The 23,175-nt window shown below is 39.7% G+C and overlaps 2 protein-coding genes across 3 annotated transcripts; one reads left to right on the top strand and one right to left on the bottom strand.

Moving 5' to 3' along the window:
• Positions 1–339: 339 nt before the first annotated feature.
• RB195_007145 (uncharacterized protein) lies at positions 340–15,549 on the bottom strand (the record flags this gene model as incomplete). 2 transcript variants are annotated; one of them, XM_064180624.1, is made up of 41 exons in its annotated part: positions 340–507; positions 669–773; positions 828–908; positions 1,857–1,988; positions 2,108–2,254; positions 2,344–2,407; positions 2,469–2,590; positions 2,647–2,818; positions 2,901–3,013; positions 3,069–3,186; positions 3,254–3,367; positions 3,485–3,613; positions 3,670–3,839; positions 3,910–4,042; positions 4,119–4,213; positions 4,677–4,767; positions 4,826–4,910; positions 5,857–5,994; positions 6,185–6,346; positions 6,410–6,482; positions 6,542–6,697; positions 6,762–6,899; positions 6,974–7,039; positions 7,371–7,487; positions 7,576–7,710; positions 7,767–7,896; positions 7,948–8,060; positions 8,552–8,675; positions 8,761–8,894; positions 8,944–9,096; positions 9,293–9,398; positions 9,468–9,649; positions 9,705–9,818; positions 10,578–10,751; positions 11,210–11,299; positions 11,600–11,768; positions 12,975–13,162; positions 14,537–14,642; positions 14,756–14,873; positions 14,954–14,990; positions 15,493–15,549. In XM_064180624.1, 41 exons carry the CDS (start codon positions 15,547–15,549, stop codon positions 340–342), a joined length of 5,019 nt encoding a protein of 1,672 aa, XP_064037481.1. The 2 variants fall into 2 exon arrangements, with proteins under 2 accessions (XP_064037481.1, XP_013290670.2); XM_013435216.2 differs by lacking the exons at positions 14,954–14,990; positions 15,493–15,549 and having other exon boundaries at positions 14,756–14,856.
• A 4,462-nt stretch (positions 15,550–20,011) lies between these two features.
• RB195_007144 (uncharacterized protein) lies at positions 20,012–21,004 on the top strand (the record flags this gene model as incomplete). Its single annotated transcript, XM_013435214.2, has 2 exons — positions 20,012–20,140; positions 20,900–21,004. The coding sequence occupies 2 exons, from the start codon at positions 20,012–20,014 to the stop codon at positions 21,002–21,004; spliced, it is 234 nt and encodes a 77-aa protein (XP_013290668.1).
• Positions 21,005–23,175: the final 2,171 nt, after the last annotated feature.

The following is a 23,175-nucleotide window of genomic DNA, read 5'->3' as shown; positions in this document are numbered from 1 at the left end:
TATTTGATTAGGAAAAAGACGTAAATGTCGACTAATCAAGGAGATCTTCGAAATAAAACATGATCTAAACAATACCCCTCACCAGTGAGTTCTAAACAGTTTCAACTTCGTTCAAACCAATAAGCATACAAATATGAGACATAGAAAGGGACAACGAAAGGAGTTGGCTGAAATGTACCAGCGGAATGTACCTACTTCCTACCGAAGCCAAAAATACGGCGAACCATAGTCAAGGATTAAAGATTTAGAAAAGGAAAACAATCACATAAATTACAAGTAAAATCATATCTATGCACCTGTTGAACTGTAAATGATAAGACAGACAACTTACATTTTCAATCAAGGAGGAGCTTCTGTTGGATCAAAAAACTGACTGGTACTTGCATAAAGATGGCGAAGGGTCTGCTTGCAGCTTGGCTGATCTTTCACAAGTTTCACCACGGTCCGGAATGTAGAAACTGCTCGGTTCAGCATCCATGCTGGATTGTGTCTACTTTCCACAGCTTGCTATAAAGTGAAACTGATAAATATGTGGGATAGCTTCACAGTATTCGAACACTGGGTTATTAACCGATCTAACAATTTGTTTAATATAAAAGAGATGTCGTTTCGATATGTACTAGTAGAAAACCCTGAAACCATACTAAAAGAATGAAAAAGAAACTAACCGTTATGAAGTTGATGAAATACGAATTGAACTCCGAAATGCCACCTCTCATTTCGTGCGGAATCTGAGGTAGCAAATCCTCGAGAGCCTTCTTCAAGTATGTGACCTTTAAAAAAGGAATTATTTTCATTAGCATTACTAGCAAAATGAAAAAACTCACCTTCATCGCAGTATCGTGGTCCATAAGAGGAATATTGAAGCAGTTCACATAAACAACATCACGGTTGAGCTGTTGTAAAGCCTCAAAGACATGTATTCGATACATTTATTCAGATAATACAAATATAATCTAATTTTGTTGAAAAAGTAGGAAGAGATATAGTCTGGTCAAAACGACTTGAAGCACGGTGGAGTTGCGTATGCAGCTGCGCTCGAACCCCCGCGGTGGAGAGATGTGGACCATCGCGATCTTTAGCGACGAAAAGTGCTAGCGTGGGTTCCGACTCGATCCTAACCGCTACGCTCCTCCGCATCGCTTCGGCCGCAACTGCTTACACAACTGCACCGTGCTTCATATCGTGTTGACTCTACTATATATAGGTATAAACAGTGAACAAAAAAAAGATCCGCAAAAAAGACCGTAATTCTGAAAGTATGGTACACAACTGCATATATTTTGATCGTTAGAAGTCTCGACAATTCGGCACCACATTAAAATTTGTGAGAAGCTCATTCGGCAAAATACCTGCAACTTCAAAAATCAACAGTGACCGCCACGAAAAAAATCGAAGTATGCGACCCTATTTCTAGTGTTAAACTTCGCCAACTTCTATGAAGAAAACTCCCCCCGCAAATGAAAAAAAATCACTTTTGTTGTCGGTTATAGGTTGCACAATAGAACACCAAAACACATAGCATTCGTCTTTGCGAGAACGTATAATCAATAAGAAAAATGAGCAAAATCGAAGAGTTATTTAAGATTTGGTTCAGCGATTCGCACAAGAAAGAACACCAAAACTGCAACCAAAGCGTAGAAATGAAGAAAGAAGATAACAAACACAAGACCATGAATTATGCTGTTCACTCTTCCCACTTAATCAAATAGTCAGTAATTATTATACCTTAAAGTAAAAAATGAAATCAAGTTGTGGGTTAATTAACTCGTTATTATTCATATAATTCTTGAAAGGAACCAGATGAGTGGTGATACTCCAGCACAAGGCTACTTTTAGTGGACCGCGAAACTCACCTGATTTCGCACAAACTGCTGCTGCATGTGTTGCGATAATGTTTGCTGATATGCGCTCATCTGAGCCAAAGCAGGATTTCCTCCAAACGCTGGCATTCCAAGAGTTCCAGCACGTCCGTATGCGCTCATGTTCTGTAAAATTCAAGTTACTCATTATCAGCCAATCATTTGAACAGTTTACAAAAATGTGAATACACAACTCCAGTCTCCAACTTAACAGCAAGAATAATCTAAAATTCATGCATGCAAACCTTATCACGTTCATAATCATTCCAAGCCTCTTTCAGCTCCTCCTCTGACAGCTTTTCTTCCTCAACGTGAGCAAACAAGGTGTCATGTTGGAAATAGTCGACAACAGAATCCTTATTACTTAGCAGAATCTCAGCAAGAAGACGGTCCTTAAATAATTTTTGATACAACAAGGAAACCACAAAATGTTGAGAAAATAAAGCTTCGATGAGATCAAAAATTAAAACAAATTTATCACCTTAGGAGGAGCAAAACTTGGTCGTGTTTGAACATCGGTGGGATCTAACTCATTAGGATCAAATCTTAAAAAGAACGTTTAAAAAAGCTAGAAACAACCGAGTAAGAAGAATTCGTGGAACAGACAAATAGAGCTCCTCCAAGTCGTGTCCATCGTAATGCCGTTGAATTTGAGCTTCGTCAACAACCCGCATTGAAGTTGATTCCTTGATAACTTGACGTTTGTAAATCCGTTCTTCCATTGTACCCTGCACGAAAAAGTCTTCAGAGAATAAGAATGCGCAAAAGTTTCAGATTGATTTACCTGTGCTATGAATCGATATATGTACACTGGTTTCGTTTGCCCGAAGCGATATACACGGAAGAGTGACTGAGTGTCATGAGAAGGATTCCAGCAGGCATCAAAGATTATCACCCGGTTAGCTGCCACCATATTAGTGCCGAGAGAACCGGCTCGAGTGGATATTAGCATTAACCTGGAGCAACTCAGAAAATGTACGACTTACACTACTTTTTCTGGAGTTCCTCGGGAGCTGTCACGGTAGACTGATAACTTACCTTGCGCGTAAATTACTAGCATTGTTAAATTTTTCTTGCACTGTGTCTCTTTTACCAGATTGTACCGACCCGTCAATTACCATGTAATCGCGACCCTCTTTCCAACCCCATTTCTAAAAGAGGGATCAATTTAGGAAATAAAAGCTCATGGTTATCCGTATAATTCACCTCTTTTTCTGCTTTGACAGCTTCGTGACCATCGGCAAACCATTGTTTAGACTCGTCCAAATATTCTAACATCTTCTTAATTAGATTCAATGACTCCAATGACTGGGAAAAAACCAATCTGTAAAGAATTAAGTGCAGACCACTTTTTTAAAAAAATCTTCCACATATATGAACCAAAGAAGTACAATTTGTCGCCGATTTCTTCACATTTCTTAAGGATTTCTATTAAAAGAACTAGTTTATTGCTGAGAGTATAGTCATCACGATCTGCAGGCGACACCAAACCAGACTGTGCAAACCTGAAAACAAAAAGGTTTTTTTTTTACAGACAAGTCGTGTTAAAAGAAGGAACCCAAACACAAGAGATGAACAAACTTAGAAAAAGAACTATAAACTATAATTATTCTTTCACCAACCACCCGTTGTACTCAGGAGGAGTCTCGACATCACGGCCTTCAAGCTCTGGTTCTTCACCTTCCAACCTACGTGATTTCCTTGGAGCTATTTTATCCTCGACTACAGATTGATTTTCATCGTCCGAGGAACTGAATATATTTACTTCTACGAAATGCACTTTTAGAACGCTCATCAGTGGACTCACAGTAAGATAACATCACTATCGCTATCCTCCTCTTTTGACTTTCTACCAGGTCCCTTTTTGCGAGTTCTTTTGAATCGCTCCTCATCTTCCTCTCCATCTGACTCAGAGCTTGTCCCTGATCCATCGTCAATGAAATCTTCATCTTCCAAAATCTCATCACGAAGCATGCGCTTCAATAAGAGAACTCAATATATGTTCGTAGATACGGATGATTAAAATAAGTCGAAACATGTGATTTACCTCCTTTTCTTGTTTTTGTTCGTGTAGAATCAACAAATAAGGATGTGTCCACACCCGGGCGAGAACGTGATAATCAGGAAGAAGACGCTTAGACAGTCGAGCACCATCGTTCGCAACACCTTCCAAAAACGCCCTGAATCATTTAAAAGTTATCAGCCAGAACGCTCTCTAGTAACGCCAAAAAGCTTCAATTAGACTTCATGACCTACCTGTAGAGTTGACACTGGCGAGGAGTTAACCGCACATTGATTACATATTCTTGTTTCGGGGGAATCGCTTCCATAAGCACTCGGTAATCTTTACGCTATAACAGCTAAGTTCTTTTTTTCTAAAGAAATCGTAGAAGGAAAGGTTTGGAGAAATATTCCATGTTGGATTTCTCCATCAGTTCTTAGCCCGAGGTGTAGTTTGCAACTCAAAGAACGTAGACAAAGATACAATGAATGTTTTACTGATCAATTAGAAACTTGTTTCAAGGCTATATTTGTGGAAGTTTCCTGATTTTGAAAGAGTGCTCAATTCATTTTGTCATGCATGTTGTTGGAGGCTGAGGGCTTTGAATACCCCGATTTTCCATTCCAAATCCGCAAAATGAAGTGCGCGTTTTCGCTGTAATACTTTTCAATTATGTTCCGGTTTCTACATATTGATGGAGCAATATAAAGCTTAAAAATTCCGTGAACGTCCTCCTTAAGTGTGGGAGGAAAGATAAAGTGATAAGATAGCACACCATCATTGGTCAATAGGAAAAAAGAAAGAAATCTTACATCTACACATTTCTTCAGATGTTCAAACAACACGTGGCATCGTCTCTTCATAAACTTCACTTCGAGAGGAGTGGCATCCTTCACTCGACCGCTTAAATTACTGTATGAAAAAGAAAAAAAGTGGCAATAGAAAATATCATAATGCATACCGCATAATAATGTTCGCGAATCTATTGGCAAATTCAGTTTTTGTGCCGAGCAAGCCAGGCTTCACAAAGTTCACCATGCAATGATCTAAAGATAAGAATTAACAGTAGGCATTTCTTAGGAAACAGAAATATGACAGATGTTCACAAAAGAAAAAAAAGATGACCCAGACCACCAGATCATAGATTCTAAGAAGCGAAAAGAGAGTGTCAAACTCTCAATAGCTACTTCCGTCCTACTTTTCCTGAAATTGTCCCAGAGGACACTAGCTAAAGAAATTTTTCCCTAGAAAGTGGCGAAATGCTTAACTCTAACCTATTAATGACAGTGCAGCTCACATTCATTCACTCCACGCACATTTTTGCTAGTGTGGCACAATATGGCTTAAGCTCCTGTTCAACGTTTTTTCTTGATTTCATAACACACCATTATATAATATTCCGAGTTCTCTATATTCGTTTTTTAGCGCTTATTACTCTAAACAATTATGAACAGAGTGTAACTTAAAAAGACCACTGGCACCAGTGGTCGACAAAAGTCCAGTGCCAAATAGTGTGTATTTCTGTACAATAGGCACAACTCTGATTTGATAAGCGATGAAATAATGATGATGGAGATTTGAAGTGTTTTTAGCAGTAAGTGCTACGAAATGCTGCCCTTAAAATTCCTTTCCATTATCCACGAGCATAATGAGTTACTACTACTAAACACTGGTTTCCGTCCAAACCTTATTAACTTAATCGTTAATTCAGCACTAACCTTTCTTCAGTAGAATATTACAAAAATACAGTTCTCGATGGATGTGCCATAAAAGCTGTTTCTACTTTTCGTCCACACACCTTATCGTTGCTAGTGAAAAACACTGCTTTTAAAGGATGCACTATTTTGAGTGTTTTAAAAAGGCAGAATCATTCTGGCCTGATGTATGATGAGCTTAAGGGTCACTGGAATGTTCTACTTTTCAGGTCCAACTACGCAAAGTGCAAATCCAGCTTCACATTTTCCTCTATGGACCTCCGAACTAAATACTCACACTCCATCAAATTGTTTTGAAGAGGAGTTCCCGTGAGACAAATCCGTCGCTTTGTTTTGATTTTTACCATTGTCTTCGACAACGCTGAATCGTCATTCTTCAACTTGTGAGCTTCATCACAAACGACCAAATCAGGACCTTAATAGATTACCAGTTAGCCAACAAAAAGTGTCATCGAAATTAATAGAGCGCCTTCAAGGCTGTGTGAACTCCTCAAGAAGAACAACACTGGATGTTATATATGAAGATAGCATGAAAAACAACTAGATAAAAGCACTAAAGAACCGCTTGAAATTGAAAAAAGAGTTGAAACTGTTGTAATCCTTACCAGGATCTTGCAAAAACTCTCTAAACTGCTGTTGTAGTTTTAAAAGGCGCTTGTTTCTTTTCGAAGGAGGTTTTTTCTGTCCTCCCCGTTTCTTTTTGTTATCTTCATCGTCGTGCGTCAATATACGGAACATATCATATCCTATGATCATCACAGAAGGAACTGGAAGGAAGAAGATAGAGATCTACAAGCAAGTTGTTCAACTACTATAACGTATGAGTTTACCTTCACAATTGTACCAGTTCTCAAGGGCTGCATGTCTGTCATTGTACGTTTTGAATGAATCGAGCTCCATGACCTAAAAAAAGAGAGGTAACAACTGCGAAAACTAGAGAAATTAGAGAAAAGAACACATACGTCAATAACAGCTAGTTCCGGATCATTATCCTCAAGCCACTTCTGGAACTCCTTGAACCAATTTAACACAACATTCTTTGGAACTACTACAAGTACTCTCTTCGAATATTCTACCAGCTTCGGATGTGTCATCACAGTATGAAGAAATGTGATAACCTAGAAATAACTGAAAATCAGAAAGAATACTTATGGCAGAGACAAACAAAATGTCTATTCCAACCTGCAAAGTTTTGCCAAGACCCATACAGTGAGCTAAAATACCTCCACCACCGGCTTCATTTACTCGTTCAATGGACTCAAATGCACTGTCGTACATAAACTGAACACCTTGCGCTTGATGCGGCTTCAGCACACGCACCTAGGTAGCAATTTGAATATGAATCAAAGAGTACAAATCTATATTACCGCCTACTTATCACAAATGAAACACACCAAGGAAGGATGAACAGCTACTGGATGTGGTGGGTCACCATTTTTATCAGGGTCGACCACAACAGACTAAAACATTATAAATGACTCGATATGATCAGATAATAACTGGCCCGCTTAATTGTTAGAGATAGCCGCTCCTACTAGCGGACTTGTATGGTACCCAAGCTACACTGGCGTTCTCGAAACGCTGCCGTTATTGTTCCCGCCATTGAATCCCACAGGGTGTCTCGACTTCACAATAACGGGAACAAATCAAGAATAATTATTACGAGGGAAGTGAGGAAGTAAAAATGGTGCAAGTAAGGTAGAAAAGGACAATTGCGGAACACTATTATCAACTTCAGTTGAATTTTGTACGAAATCGAAGCTCATTTGGAGAAAAAAACATTGACTGCACCTTGAGTTTTTGCACAGTGTTAGTTCCACTGACTAGAGCAGAAGCTATGTCAACTCCTTCCATCAATTCGATTCCGTTGAATTCTTTCTGCTTCTGTTCCAGACGTTTCCTTCGCTCCTAAATGTAGTGGTGAACGCTCGAAAATAAAAAGCAGCAAAATACTACGCTAACTGGATATCAATATGATGAAAATCATAACACAGACCCTTTCCGCCTTCTCAGCATCCAAAGTTTCTTGTTGCAATTTATCCTTACTCATGATAGCTTTTGGCGCACGACTGCCTCTGCTTCCTTTCTCCTTTTTAGAAACTTCTTCGTCGGAGTCATCTTCCGCTACAGCCTAAAGCGAACAGTGTGTCAACTTCCCTCGTTGAATCAGATCTCATCGATATTCACCCTCTTCCTCTTCGATTTTGGTCTTTTAATTATTATTTCATCGTCATCATCCACATCACTCTTATTGTCATCATCCGAATCCGAAGATTCACCCACACTAGCATCGGAATCAGACGCCAAAATTCGCCGCCTGAACATTTTGTTTTAATACACATTCATATATCATTCAAATGATTTCTACCTTTTTCTTTCCTGACTTTTCCTTTTCGGAGCACCGTCCTCTGAAGCGTCACCTTCACTTGATGAAGACCGTATAAGCCTCTGGGCAGATGAAACCAAATTGCAAAGCTCTCTCTAAAAGATTTTTCAATTCACAGCGTTACTTAAACTTGAACAACATTAACTCCCTTAAGAATTCAATTACTCATATTTTAGTCCAGATACACCTTTCTAGCTCTCAAAATTCCTCATTACGACTCCACCTACATCAATGGTCCATTGTAATGTGAAAAGACGGCAGGAAATTAAATGAAAGGTGCTATTATTCTTGTTTACCCCTAAACTAGGCTTTAACAGTCCATGGTTAAGACAATCACAGATAAATACAAACTGCAAACTATATAAAATATACAAATAATACTACAAATACTCCAAATAATGAATAGAATAGCTAAAAATATCTCGGATCGAACGATAAAACTTTCTCTGCAACGACTAGTATTGTTGCAACACTCAAAGTTTCGTCGCTAACAGCATAATTGAGTTTTTTTTTCGGATAACATGGGAAAGGTAGAAGTAAGAATTAGCTGTAAAAAAAGAGAATGTAAAAAAGACTTCGAACAAACCTCTTTCTTGGACAGCTTGCGACGCTTGGTATTCACTTCTTCGTCCGATGAGGGCTCACTCTTGACAGGAGAAGCACTTCCTTCCTCATCTTTCTTTTCTACTTCTTCTTTGTTGTCTTCTAACCTGAAGACGTCCAGCTTCCATCTCTAGTCCGCGTTTATATGATTTGCATGAGACCTACTGAAAAACGCAATCCCTGTAAACAAACCTTGTCCTTTCTTTGCCTTGTTTAGCTTCTTTTTTGCAACTACTTTGACCTCTACCCTTTGAAAGAGAAGCGCCATTTGTCTTACTTGGTACACTTTCCTTCTTCTCTTTTTCCTTTACTATCGTAACACCTTCCTAAATAGCCACGTTGAGTGCCATCCGCAAGTAACTAAGAAAATATCACCTCTTCCATTTTTATTTCGGACTCCTCGCTAGAGTCCTCATCAATTTTGCGAACAGGTACTTCGTGCAGTATAGCATCGGCATTTCGTAGAAGTCGGTCCACATCTTCATCAGCGCATCCATCGCTACTCTTCTGCTTCCTAGCTGACCGTTTCTGCAAATAAACCTACTTTTCTACGCGTTAAAAACTATAGATTTCTTCCTAGAATAGTTGCAATTATCGCTGCTTTTTGTTAAACCGGATAACACCACGGTCGCCTTGTCGAAAAAAGAACTTTTCGAGATACTGCAAAGGAAGATAAAATAGCAAATAAATAAATAAATAGTGAAAAAAGAGTTATAAAAATCACCTTCTTCTTTTCGCTCACAGGTTTTCCAGAACGAGCCCGTTTCTCCTGTCGTATCAGTTCTTGCATTTCCAGATCCTCATCACTAACCACCTCTACGACATCCTCACTAAAAATGGAATATGCCAGGCATCAAACTGGTATGAAAATACTAATTCCTCGAAGCGACGCCACTCACTCTGATGTCACATCATTCTCTTCGGTCTCTCTTCCTACGGCTGTCATTTTTGGCTCCACCAAACCTCTTCTATAGTCTTTCTTTATCGAGGCAACTCCGTTTGAATGGGAAACTCCTCCCCGATTAACGTTGTCAGGATCTAATACGGGTGCATCTGCTTCATACACGCTCACAACGTTAATCTGCAAACATTTTCGTCCACTACAGGAGTATGACAAAAGAAGAAATAAAGCTGACCGCTTTTGGACGAAACGAATGAGTGATTCGTATCACCTCTTCGCTGGAGAGACTAGATGATGAATTGCGACGAGACAACGACGGTGAAGAAGAGGCACAGCAAACGGGAAACAGCTGAAACAATCCTTTAGCATTTAGAAATTGTGTGAAAATGGAAAAGTAGCAATTCTATGCATTTAAAAGAAAACTGTGAACGAAAATCCCAGACTAGTAAGGATCTGCCTGTAGCAGGTCAAGCGGTGCAGGGCAGCGCGCCAAAAGGATTCGAACCAGACGTGAAAGGTGCGGCAAGAGTGTGTGAATGTGAGGAGAGCAAGCACGAAAACAAGCGAGAGACACAGCGTATCCAGTAACAGAGCTCAAGGAACCAACAGGATATTATTTTGCGCAGATGACATCCTCATCCCTTACACCCCACCGTACTTTGTCCTTCATAATTAGAAATACGCCCGTAATTAGACACTCAGTGGCGCCCTTTTTCTCGATACTCTAACTTACTTTTTTCTCTTAGTAACTTTAGCCTACATATCATAGATCCTCTAAGACTAATGACTAGGTCTTAGGGCTCCGATTGATTTAATTATTTACTTCGAGAAATAAGGGCGCCACTGAATGTCCTCCCCCAAAAAAAAACCACATTTTACCCGTCGTTCTCTTATGCATAGTTTTGCTTTTGCTTTGCCATGAATTTATTACAGTGAGTGATAATTTCATTTTTCGCATTTATTTTTTACATTTATAATGCTCGGAAAAAAATCACATTCGGGATTTTCGTAGTAAAAGGTAAGCCATAAAGAAACCCTAAACAGCAATGCCTGTTTCGCGGAATTATGGCTGGAAACTTTCTTCAGTGAATAATAATTAGACCATTACCTGCCCTGGATCCTCTTCCACTTGACTGTACAGCGTAGTGCTTTCATCACTGCTTCTTATTCTATTTTCGATTTGCTGTCGTTGATTTTGTTCATCAAGCATATCCAAAGCGTACTCGCCATCCGAAGCACAAACACGTGAGGTTGATACAGAAGAGCCCTCATTATTGTTTAACTAAACACACTAACCGTGATATCGTAATACTACAGTGAACAACTCTGACAGCTATCGTTCACAGACACTTATATGTTCTTTCATTATGCTTTCGTTGCAATAAATATTTATATGTGAAATACGTGCTTCTATTTGCATTAAAGACATACTAGATTTGAACAGCTTCGTTTAAAAAACAATCGAAACATTGACATCTTCTATACTCTAATTCTAATATTAGATCAGTGCTGCGCAGTGAGTTCTGTTCAAGCGAAAGTGTAGTCATCGAAAGAAACTTCAAACCAATCAGCGCTTCGATTATTCTTCGATTCTTCGCTACGATTTTTGTAATAAACAGGAAAACCTACAGCAAATCCCATACTCTCTGCCATCAAACAATCAGTAGAATCACCAAATAAAAATCATTTGTTCTCGCGAATTTATTGAAAGGATTGTGACAAGTTACAAAATGTCCAAACCTCTTCTTCGAATCCTCCACGTAGAACATCTGAAAGATTTTCTCTTGTAATGCGCTCTGTTACCGTTTGCTGGTTATCCCGCGTCGAAGTCTAAACACAAGAAAGATAGTACAGATTTTAGAAGCACTAAAAGCTCATTTGGTGTAGTGAAGAGCTAAGCGAAGGAATACAAAGAAAATACTCGTAGTGTAGCATAGCACGTTAATGTATGTATTTTAAAAATGTTAGTTATCGTAGCGACTCTTGTCTGCAAATTTGTTACTATCATTAGTATATTACACTCTGTTTTTAATATTTACATCACATGCAATATTCCCAAAATAGTAGTCTTAATGGAAAGACGGATTTTCAAAGTGGAAGTACAAGTCTTTATGAACCTCCTGTGCATACCGTGTTCTCGTCTCCTACAGACATATACCCTCCAGTTTCCTCTTCGACTGCAAGAAGGTCACCTTCTTTTTTTGCTGTAAATTCGACTAGATTTTCCATAAGGACCATGATGTTATCATCGTCTGCGAGACTAGACGAGGTGGGTGCTGATTTGCCACTCATACAGGCCCTAAATCTATGAGGATGAAGTTCTCAAACATTGCGTATATGTAGTGGTGACTCAATGGTGGAAACCTGATTCTTTCTCTAGGCAACACATACGGGGAGTTAGCAAAAAGAATTTTCATGTGAGTTTAGTTAAAATTATTTAAGTGCAAAATGGTTTTGCACGAAAGTGTCGATTCGGTTCCCTTTTAATGTTTTGAGACGAAATAAAACTTCTCTCATGTGGACTCCAACATATGCCAATTACGAAATGTAATAGCCATTCAAACAAAAATATTGATTCCTTGTTTTTTTTCACAGGTGGGCGTAGTGCCGTCGGTAAGAGGTTATGGCCGCGAATGCACGACCGTTCGATGTTCCGAAACTTGTGAAAAAGAGTCATTCATCCCTCCAGGGTTAAGCTGGTGCCAGACTTGTCTGGAAGGATAAAAACACTGGTTTGATGCATCGGCTATCCCCCGCAAATTGTATTTGCGTCATTGTATAGGCTAGATACGCATTCGTGAACCTCAAATTCTGAATTGAACGCTTTGTTCCAAGCGGATTGATACGCCTGGGACATTATCCTTCCTCGTTTTTTTTTCAATTTTCTCCGTAACGTAAATGAAACCTTAACTACAGAGGACCTCCATAGGTTAGCTTCATAAATACTGTAGCCGTTTTTCACAAAATATCTAACCTGGAGGGAGGAGGCTTGCAAATCCTCAATGCGAACACAAATACGTACAGTAGTGTCAAAACGAAATCAAGCACACTGCATTGCATAAGCGATTGCGCTCCAAGCGAAGATGAAGTGGTGGAGATAGCGGTTGAATCGAGTTAAGACCATTGCGAACTGCAACGACAAAGAATGTTAGCATGGGTCCCTACTCGATCCTAACCACTACGCTCTATCGCACCGCCGCTTCGAGCGAAGGGTGCAACTAATGCTATATTACACATCTGGATTACTAGGGAGAATTGGGCGTGATCGCGCTCATTTTTAAACCAGATATTTCCTATCCGTATGCCTAGAGATCCCAACTTAGTAAATTTCGGTATATTACGCTTATAATCCTTAGGGAAGTCCAAATCAGTTGTCAAAGGAAATTTGGAAGACAAACGCAACAGAAACAAAAGTTGGGAGCGAATGGATAAGTGAATATCTGAAGCGGAAGCGTTCTTCCGCTACAGGAAATTCGTTACTAAAAAAAGAAAGAACACAACCGACCCGTTGCGGAGGGAATGACGCAGTCCTGCTGCTTCCCAACAACTGATGATGGATGCGTGTTCCTTCATATACTTCATGTGAACCTTTTCTATCGATGCAAAAGCATCGATATTCTTCTGCAATAATGAACGTCCACTGCAACCAAATTCGTTTGATTCACGCTTCGTTCTCTCGATGAGTTTTCGAGCCTGGAATGTGGAAGAAAAAACTCCACAATTAAAGGCATCATCCCACGAATCTGAGGTGGTAAGGATCTCAGGTGGAGTATTCGTATACGGGATCGGAGACTATGGAGAACGGGGGTGATTCCGTTCATTTCTTCCTAATTACCGTAAAAAAAACGGCCCGGCAGATACGGTTTCAGGCACTGGCGCACTATTTTCTACAGGGAGTTCGACTGGAGCGCGCCAGCCTTGTGCGGCGCCGCATCTTCCGGGCCGTTTTTTACGGCAATTAGGAAGAAATGGACGGAATCACCCCCTCCTATTCCCAAGTATCGAAGCCCACCTAAATGGTCACCACCTCAGATTCGTGGGGTGATGCCTTTAATGCACACCTCTGCATAATGATTCTTGAGAAACGGAAAAATTTAAGGATAAATATAAGAGGGGGTATGAGATTAGCGTACCATTGTAGTCTTGAATAATAATACCGTTGTTTTGCTCTTTTTTCTCTGAGTTCTCTGAGCTGATAAATTCTCTGAGTGAGTAGTTTTCTCTATTCCTCAGCCGATGACGCTTTTCGAGGGTCTTATTTGAAGTTTTAAAAATTTCACAGTTTATTTTTGTGCTCACCATTAGGACAAGGATGTACTAGACAACAAAAGCTGTTTAGGAAAATTCTATTTAAAAAAAACATTGTAACTTGAACATAAACCAGTGCAACAAAGAGTGCTCGCACCGACTACAAAAAGGAGAACCACCTGCACCCACACTTCAATTTTCAAAAAGTTAGCAAGAACTTCACAGATGTGCAGTTTAAAATGAGACCGTGGGGAAATATAAACAAACAGAAGCAGCGCATAGTGCCTAAGATTACTAAACACAAAGCCAAACCTATCAAACTGAAAAGTTTAATGGGCTCACGACCTGACAGAAATATGGCAAAATGGGTGAGGAAAAACTCGACAGTTCGCGATGCTCCCACCTTGATCGCAACTGCTTTCTCCACACCGCCGCTACGAGCAGAGCCGCTTACGCAACTGCACCATGTTTCAAACCGTTCAAGCCCACTACATTTTAGTGCGGCTATTCCACAGGTTCTTCCCTTATTTCATTTTAGTTCACGTTTATCGATCCATGGCATCCTACATCATGCTTACGTCATGCTTCGATGCACCACTCCTGATCAACAGGAACGCTGAGAGGACTCGTTAGCCGCTTCATCTACGTTACATCGCGGTGACGAAAAAACCAAACAATGATACAAACAAAATAATGTATAGTATGATTATGGTATGGTTTTGTGCTGATAAATTAAGTAATGGAAGGGGAACACAGTTCAACTTAGTCAAAAGTGATCCTTCAAACAGATCAAGATTGTTTCTTCCTTAGTCTACTCACCGAAGTAACAGTTTCAAGCTGTTGACGCAAAACTGCCTCGTACGCTAATAACCCGTTAACCACTTGGTCAGTTATACCATTTAAATCCAGATTTTCTTCTTTGTCACTGGAAGAAAAAAAACTTGATTCGATTTTTGTTGTTAATCTTCTTCAAACATTATAAGAAATGATAAAGGCAAAACAGGCGACAATTATAAAGTCGCCTGACAAAGAGCCTACCACGAAAATTCATCAGTGGGCAACGGCTGGGCGGTGTTGATAGGACAATGTACTTCATCTGGGAGCACTGCAGCTGAATTCTCCAAGTGACTATCTACCATGATCAGCACTGGATCAACTGTCGAAATTGTATACACAATTAGAAACGAAACGAATTAGGTGTGAGCCGAAAAAAAAGGCAGAAAAAAAGAGACTCACTCCTATTGATGTGTTGATCAACGCAACATGAAACGATCTGAAATATTAGAATTCTGAGAAAACATAACCATAAGAAGATCCATGGATGGGAAAAAGTCCTAAACATATTGCATGTACTGTTAGGAATGATGTCACTGTAGCAAAAAGTGAAAACCATGCAAGGTGCAATGCTTTTGATGAGAAAAAAGTATTCACAAAACAAAACCTCTTGATATTTAGTTCATAGGCTGAGGTTTATTGTGAGTGTCTAAGCCCCTGCTTTGTAGGCCTGGCGTTAATATGCAGGGAATACGCAAAGAGCTGATATGCTCCTAGGAATATGTGCTCGCCTTCGCCGCGGACGCGTCACGTCAGCATGGTTGAACACGTTTGGCGAAGAATATATATATATATATTTATTTATAAGGCTGAGCCATAAAAAGTCTCTGGCCAGGTACATAGTACCCATTGTTATTATTTATGCATACAGTAGGTTACCCAAACAAGACATCTTTGTCATCGCTACGTGGGCACAACTTCGATTAGTCTAAACAGCAGACTAGTGTAGGGCACATTACGTCTAATCTTCTTTGTTCACCTTGATAATGGAGAATCATCTAAAAAAAAAACAAAAAAATTTTAGAGATGTGCCTGCAAAATCCCTTAAGACTTCGATGGCAATATTTTGAAGTTAATATTGGAACAAAATCCAGGTCAAACAACGTATGATGTTTTCATATCAAAAAAACATATAGAGAGATTTATGAAAAACAAAGGATATTTTACAACCTAATACATATTCGTTCCTATTAGTGCAAATCAAGCAGCATCTTGTTGTGTTTTTTTTTGGAAGGGGGGGGGGGAGCCCAGTGGTTAATACTGAGGGAGGACTCTTACTATTACCAATCATCGCTGCAGCTCGCGACGGTCCCACCTCGATCTCCGCCGCGCCGCTTTAAAGGCATCACTCCACGAATCTGAGGTGGTACGGATTTCAGGTGGAGTATTCGTATACGGGATGGAAGACTATGTAGAAGGGGGTGATTCCATCCATTTCTTCCTAATTGCCGTAAAAAACGGCCAGAAAGATACGGCTTCAGGCGTTCTGGCGCACTATTTTCTACAGGGAGTTCGACTGGAGCGCGCCAGCCTCATGCGGCGCCGCATCTTCCGGGCCGTTTTTTTTTACGACAATTAAGAAGAAATGGACGGAATCACCCCACTCTCATTAGTCTCCCATCCCGTATACGAATACTCCACCTGAAATCTGCACCACCTCAGATTCGTGGGGTGATGCCTTTAAGCGCAGCCGCGCTGGTTGAGTCTAAATTATGATGTCCTGTGAAGGAATAACTGGATGGGTAATGACTGAAATGCAGCCGTTCTCAATCCAAGCATTTCAACGTTAGAAACCAAACACGTTAGAAAGGTTACGTAAATCCATCACATATGTGTAGTTTCTAACTCGACTGTATCGTAATCATACAAGTGTTCTGCGAGTTTACATACAGTTTGATCAAAACCACCTAAAGCCTGATCCAGTTCCGTAATGGCTAGTGCTCAAAATGACACAGTGGAGCTCTGATCGAGTTGGGACCTTTACTCATCCCTTCAATCCGACGACCGCAGCTACCAACTCTGCCACACCACTTCACATCCACCATCCTCTTCTCTCTGTCTTAATATAGAATTTCCTCCACTCTGAAGATTTCCACAGAGGCACAGTAATTTGTGAACCTCAATTCACATCTCAAAAAAATTGTTCAGTTTCCAATGATCCCCAAATGGTGTATGGTCGGGGCAGAATGTGCTCATCCGAGTGACCGTCAAGAGCCTGCTATAGTCCGGTCAGAACGACATGAAGCTCAGTGCATTTGCGTACGCGGCTGCGCTTGAAGCGACGCGACGGAACTAGCAATTGGGATCGGGGTTGGACCATCGCGAACTGCACCGATGATTGGTGCTACCGAGTGTACCCTCTATTGGAACCTAAATCCTAACCGCTACGCTTCACCGCACCGTTTCGGAGGCAGCCGCTCATGCATTCGTGCAGGAGTTCCATGTCGTTTTAACCTGACTGTACTACACACGATCTCGCTCTTTTTGACACACACTTCCTCTTTCCTCTACTTTTCAACCAAACGGTCAATGTCCATGTCAAAGTCATTCCGTAGAAGAGATTCGATTCCAACTATATGGAATGTAAATCGAAAGAAATGCAAGTGATCTTTCAAGGCCAATCTAAATCGCACAGTTTTCAGTCATAAAACGACAAAAAACGAAGTTCCTTTCTGGAATTGAAAGGACTTTTCTACGCAGTTTTCTCCAGAACAGAGAACAAGTATGTCGACTGCCTTTTATGTCCGCTAAAGCAATTATAGACCGCGGAACGTTGACCGCCGATCTGGTGAATTGGTGCTGATAGAAAAAGGAATTTTACATTCAGAAGTGGTGCATGTTTCTAAAGAAGCTGCATAGCAGCACAATTGTGGCTAAATCGGTCTGCCACCAAGTTTGCTGCTTTTTCAGATCACTGCCGCATCATTTCAGAATGCGGCACTACATTCCCGGCGTTCTATAAGCACCAATTCACCAATTTGTTGTATTAGTCATAAACTGGACCATTTCGAATCAACTTAGGAAAACCTATGCACACTTGCCGTACTTGAGCGTAACATGAATGAAAAAAAATAATGGTAGTTGTATCGCCTCATGACTATGGAATCGCCGCTACAGTTTTCGCGCGAGCACGCGTCAAAATCACCATGACGCAGAATTGAGAGGGACCCTCGTTTCATTTTCGAGGTATCGGCAAATCTTACATTCACGAAACTATCGGCATCATACATTTGCTCATACATACATGCATACATACTCATACGTATACGATACCACTTGCGCAAACCTCACGATGCAACAATCGGTTTCAAATAGCGCGAGCTCTCCTCGGCCGAGTTCACGGCTGAACCGTAATTACGACCATAGCAGCACATTTCTCATGAAATTCTCATGCCATTTCGGACACACCATCTTCATGTTGATCTCATTCGGTCTGACTGACTATCTTCGTTTTCTTCCTTAGGATAAAGTATGTTGCGAAGGTTGTGTTGCTCCTGCGGTCAACGCTAGAGTGAGTGGATCTGGTTGAGAGATGACGATCCTTGCTAGGGCTATGCAGCATTAGTACCGGTCTCCACCATTCTTCGTTTCCTATCTGTTTTCTTTGTTTCGTCGGTGCAAAACTACACATGCAGCCAGTGTGCATGGATTGTACATGATTATGATTTGTGCAAATGTGTTACCTCAACCAAAGCATCACCTACTAAGTTTTTCCACGCAAACTAAGGAAAACTACAGTGTATTCAAGTTCCGTATCGTTAATTAAGATGCAGAGAGAAAAGAGGTTAGCTCAATCGTTTTTGCAAGAGAAATCTCGTGCACAAAAAAAAACCACTTTGATCGCATACTGGACGAGTTTCCTCGTACAACTTTGAAAATCCCGCCAACTCTTTGTGTTGCTATGTTGCCTTGTGAAGATAGCAAACTAACACATTTAGTCGTGTTTGTTTTATTTTATTTTTCTTTGTTTATGTTAGTATTTGTCAGGACGTATGTTGACGACGGCAGTGTTTTTTTCGTCATCAACATTTCCATCCTATTTGTAGCTCTGTTTCTGCTGTACTAAAACAATGCGTTGCTTTAAAAATAATTAGCAGCATGACATAAGTAGATCTCTATTCTTCTTGCGAATATATGCTGAGGTCTTCGACTGATTTACATGCACCTGTGGTGATGTGTAAATAAATGAAGAAGTAGTTGCAAAGCTGAGTGGAGCTTTACTTTTGCTTGGTGCAACTGAGCTGGACGGGTTTGGCCCGCTTCTAATTTTTCACTGCTCGAATCTATTGTTACTTCTGATTTATTAGTCATTATTGCTTCTCTTTCTTCCTTACAAATGTCTCTTTTTTAACTTCTTTTTTCTTTTCTTTCCTTTCCTTTTTCTTGCTGTCGTATTTCATTGAAAAAGAAACGTAGGAAAAAGAACTAGAGGCCCAGTCATATCTAAGTCACGCTCATGTATAGGTTCACTTTTCTGAGGTGCAGCTGCTTATCCTTTTATGTTCATTTCTTATCTTTTATCATTTGGTAGAAACAGATGCCAGTGACTCCATGTTTAGGTTGTACGTTACAGCCTCTAGTAGTCAATTTTTTCGAGCTCACATTTTTTTTCTAGATCAGCTTTAGGGGTGACTGCAAGTGAGTGGCAGTGAAGTGCAATCTCAATCGGAGGATTTCATTAGGCGGATATACTCGGGTGTAACTATCAGCGCTTCTATGGGGTTCCCGTCAGTATATTTCCCTTATTCAGGATAATGTTTCCAACTGTTATCTTCAAGGATAAAGATGTTCTGGGTTCCAAATGTAGTGTCAATATTGTAGTAGTTGAATGCAGCGTGCGGAGAAATGTTTCGTGTTGGTTCTCTTTAGTAATAGATACGGTTTGGTTAATTGCAAGTGTCACAAAGAAATCCTCTACAGATTTAATGGTGACCAGGAATATCAGGTTGTTCAGTTTTTCCGAGTATGCAACTGTGGAAATGATGAAATGGAAGTAAATTCCACCACTCATTCTGGTGTAACCAGTTGCGGCGTCGGATAAATTCGTCAGTGCTTCGCTTTTTTTTTGCGGGTTTTCAAGGAAATGCTTCGTCTTATAAACTGATCAATGTAATGATCTTGATCGATTCGAATTCTTGAGGTGCCTCACGTTTTTGTTGTGACGCTAGCAAGCTAAGCCGAACTTCTTTGAAACCTGTTTACATTTGGGTGAAACCTAAGATCGAAAATTTCTCCGAATGTTGCCTTTAAAAAGTTTTTATACGAAACGGATGGGTGAGAATAGTCAATAGTCCTGAAATGTGTTGTGAATTTCTTTGTGTAGTTCTGCTGTGTCCAGCCATAATGGAAACCGTTTAAATTGCATGCTTTTGGTCTCAATTTCGCTTCTTCGCAATTACTCTTGTTTGATGTTGAGACCATCATTCTTCTTAAATGTAACTCTACACATTTCTTTAAGAAATGAGTAAGACACACCCACCGGAGTTAAAGAAGTATATGGATAAGGAAATGGATCTGAAACTCAATGGAAATCGTCGTGTATCAGGAGTACTCAGAGGATTTGACCCGTTTATGAACATGGTTATTGAGGTGAGGATTTCTCTTTATCATTTTTACTTCTTTGAAAAAATTTAATGAGGCTTAAAAAGATGCTTGGTGAAATTTCGTCTTTGCATCATTGGAAATTCTGTCGCCGTATGCTTATTGCCTGTTATTTTGATTTTTTTTTTCATTTACTTCGGATTAGATTGGATTGGTGGTGGCACATTTTACATTCTTTTGAGTAGAAATGTTTCGAATGACATTTTGGAGTGCTGCTTCTTTTAAGTTTTTTGGGAGCATGTGCATCCAATCTGTCTGTCTTGATCCTAAGTCTTTGAGATATCATGACCAGTGTGGAAGTATTTGCAAATTAATTAGTCATTCCTGCTAATCGTGAAAGTACTTTCCTTTCTGAGGTGTGGTGTGAGACTTTCCGATTTAAGGAGCTCTCTTTTCTCTCAAGAAATTTCACAGAAAGAAATGAATCACAATGCTTTCCTGGAAGGTTAGTGAAATTCTGCAGATTGCAGAAAACTCATTCAATGATAGGAATCGCTGAAGTTTTGCTACAAAATCTCTTTGAGTTGAATAGATATCTTTTCTATATGGATTGCGAGAGTTTTTTTCTTGCTAATTTGAACACTCTGTATTCACAGTAGCTTTAACCGTTTACTAAGCTAGAACAAGGTTGTCTAGGAAGTTAGCATCATATTATGCTTCTTCGGTCATTCAGCATTTTACTTGTACTCACTTTCAGTAAATTCCTTTTCCGTTGCTAATGATTTCCTATTAAGCTCAATTTTCTAGGATGCCATTGAGTACCCGAAAAACGGTGATCCAGTTTCACTCGGAATGGTTGTGATTCGTGGAAACTCTGTTGTCATAATGGAGCCGAAGGAAAGGATTTCATAAGACCCTAAACTATGCACATCCAAATGTTGTCACGTTGCTGATCTCCAGCAGTTTACTATTTTTGTTTGTTCTTGATTTATGCCTATTTGAGGAATTGTTCACATTGATAAAAATGCTGAAATCAAAGTAACTTCGTCGTTGTCGAAACACACTGTATGAAACCAATCGATGTAGATAGAAATAGGTGTAGGGTCTATATTGAAATTGTTTTTGGAATTAACAATGAAACTCCTAAGAGGCTCACTGCCCATCAGTTTACGTAGAAGTCGTAAAACCTTTTTTCTCTTGAAGATATGTCATGAAGTTGAGAGTTTTGATATATCTCCTCATGAAGTGATGGGGAAAAGAGTGTAGTTCGCGATCATGAGCCTGATTAACGCTGAGTACGATGCTATTTGGGCACCCCCGACGGTGATCTTCAGGTTATACTCCATCGCTAATTACTCAGGAAAGGCATGACCGGAGGCCGATATTCTGCGGGAACTTCTTTACCTCAGTTGTGTGTAGTAATCCAGAAAAAAGAATGAGAAACATCTGGTTTTTTTGACCGGTTCATCTGGTATTCAGATTGTTACGCGTTAAAATCTGAGCCATTCAGTCGTCGCCCAGCGTCCCAACATTGGCAACCCAACTAATCTAAGCCAAATGAGAAACAGAAGCACCACAACCTGTACAATCGCAGAAGTATTGCGGATTGTCATCGTTCTTCTGGTCGTAATAAGACAGTTTTTTTTTTTTTTTTTTTTTTTTTTTTTTTTTTTTTTTTTTTTTTTTTTTTTTTTTTTTTTTTTTTTTTTTTTTTTTTTTTTTTTTTTTTTTTTTTTTTTTTTTTTTTTTTATTTTTTTTTTTTTTTTTTTGTTAAAAAAATTTTTCTAAAATTTTTTTTAGATTATTCTCCAAAAATTCTCGAGAAACCCAGGATTACTTGAAATATCGTTTGTCTGATGTCAGTTCCGATATTAAAATATAGACTTCCTTTTTGAAAAATGAATTTTTCCAAAAAAAAGTAATATTCTAAGTGAAAAGATGAGCTGAACCTACATTTCATGTTAGTTAATGTTCTACAATTTTATGCACATAATGAACGAACATGAATTGAAGATTTTTTATTTCGACAATCCAATCTTCTAAAGGAAAAATTGTAGTTTACGTTGTATTTTCTTAGCAAGAAAGTTTTTTTCTTTTTGTCAAACAAAGATTTCTATACCATGTTTCCTAGGACGTCACAAATCCACGTCACAAATTTTTGAAGATGGCTTGGTTATTTACCAATATTATATTAATAATAAGTCAACCTGATTGTCCTATCAAATCTAAATCTCCCTCCGTCGCTGAAAAAACTGTCAACGAGAAGGAGATTCAGAATCTGTGAGGTGTACTGGCCAGCCTACTCTAGCCTAAGTAAATGAATAGAGTGCTGAGGGAACCAGAGCGTGTACAAGAGTTACGCTCTAACGTACATCGTAGGAACAAACAGCGTTCCCACGCCGTTTTTCAAGACGATCAGGAGAAATTGAGTGTCCTCACGCTCACATTCGTACCGGCGAATTCCATGTTTTCGAATAGGTTTCCACACTACATTAATTTCGTGATATGCTGCCTTTAAAGGCATCACCCCACGAATCTGGGGTGGTGCGGATTTCAGGTTTTCTTTTCTTTTTTTCAGGGGAGAGTTCCTATACGGGGTCGTATATTATGGAGAGGAGGGTGATTTCGTCCATTTCTTCCTTATTGCCGTAAAAAGATGGAAGAATGAAGGAAGATGCAGATGCGCGCCGGAACGCTCGAAGTCGTATCTTCAGGGCCGTTTTTTACGGCAATTAGAAAGAAATAGACGGAATCACCCTTCTCTCCATAATCTACGACTCCGTGTAGGCATAACCCATGTGAAAGCCACATCACCCCGGATTCGTGGAGTGATGCCTTTAACTGTCGGCGCCCCTGCCTATATTCAAGATGGAGAAAACCTTTCAGCTGAAATCTGTACTCACTTATCTTGCGAGTCGCTAAAAAAAGCTATGAAAGCTATAGAAAAGCTGAAAATTGTCCGCTAACAACTCATATAACATGGTTCTGGGATACTGTTACATGGGACAGTACTTTTGTTTCATAGGATGATATAAAGTTACCATGTTTCAACACTTTGACATTACTTTGCTTTATTTTGCGA

This window comes from Necator americanus, chromosome I (assembly GCF_031761385.1).
Source record: "Necator americanus strain Aroian chromosome I, whole genome shotgun sequence".
NCBI lineage: Eukaryota > Metazoa > Nematoda > Chromadorea > Rhabditida > Ancylostomatidae > Necator > Necator americanus.
This window is presented reverse-complemented; position numbering and strand designations above follow the sequence as displayed.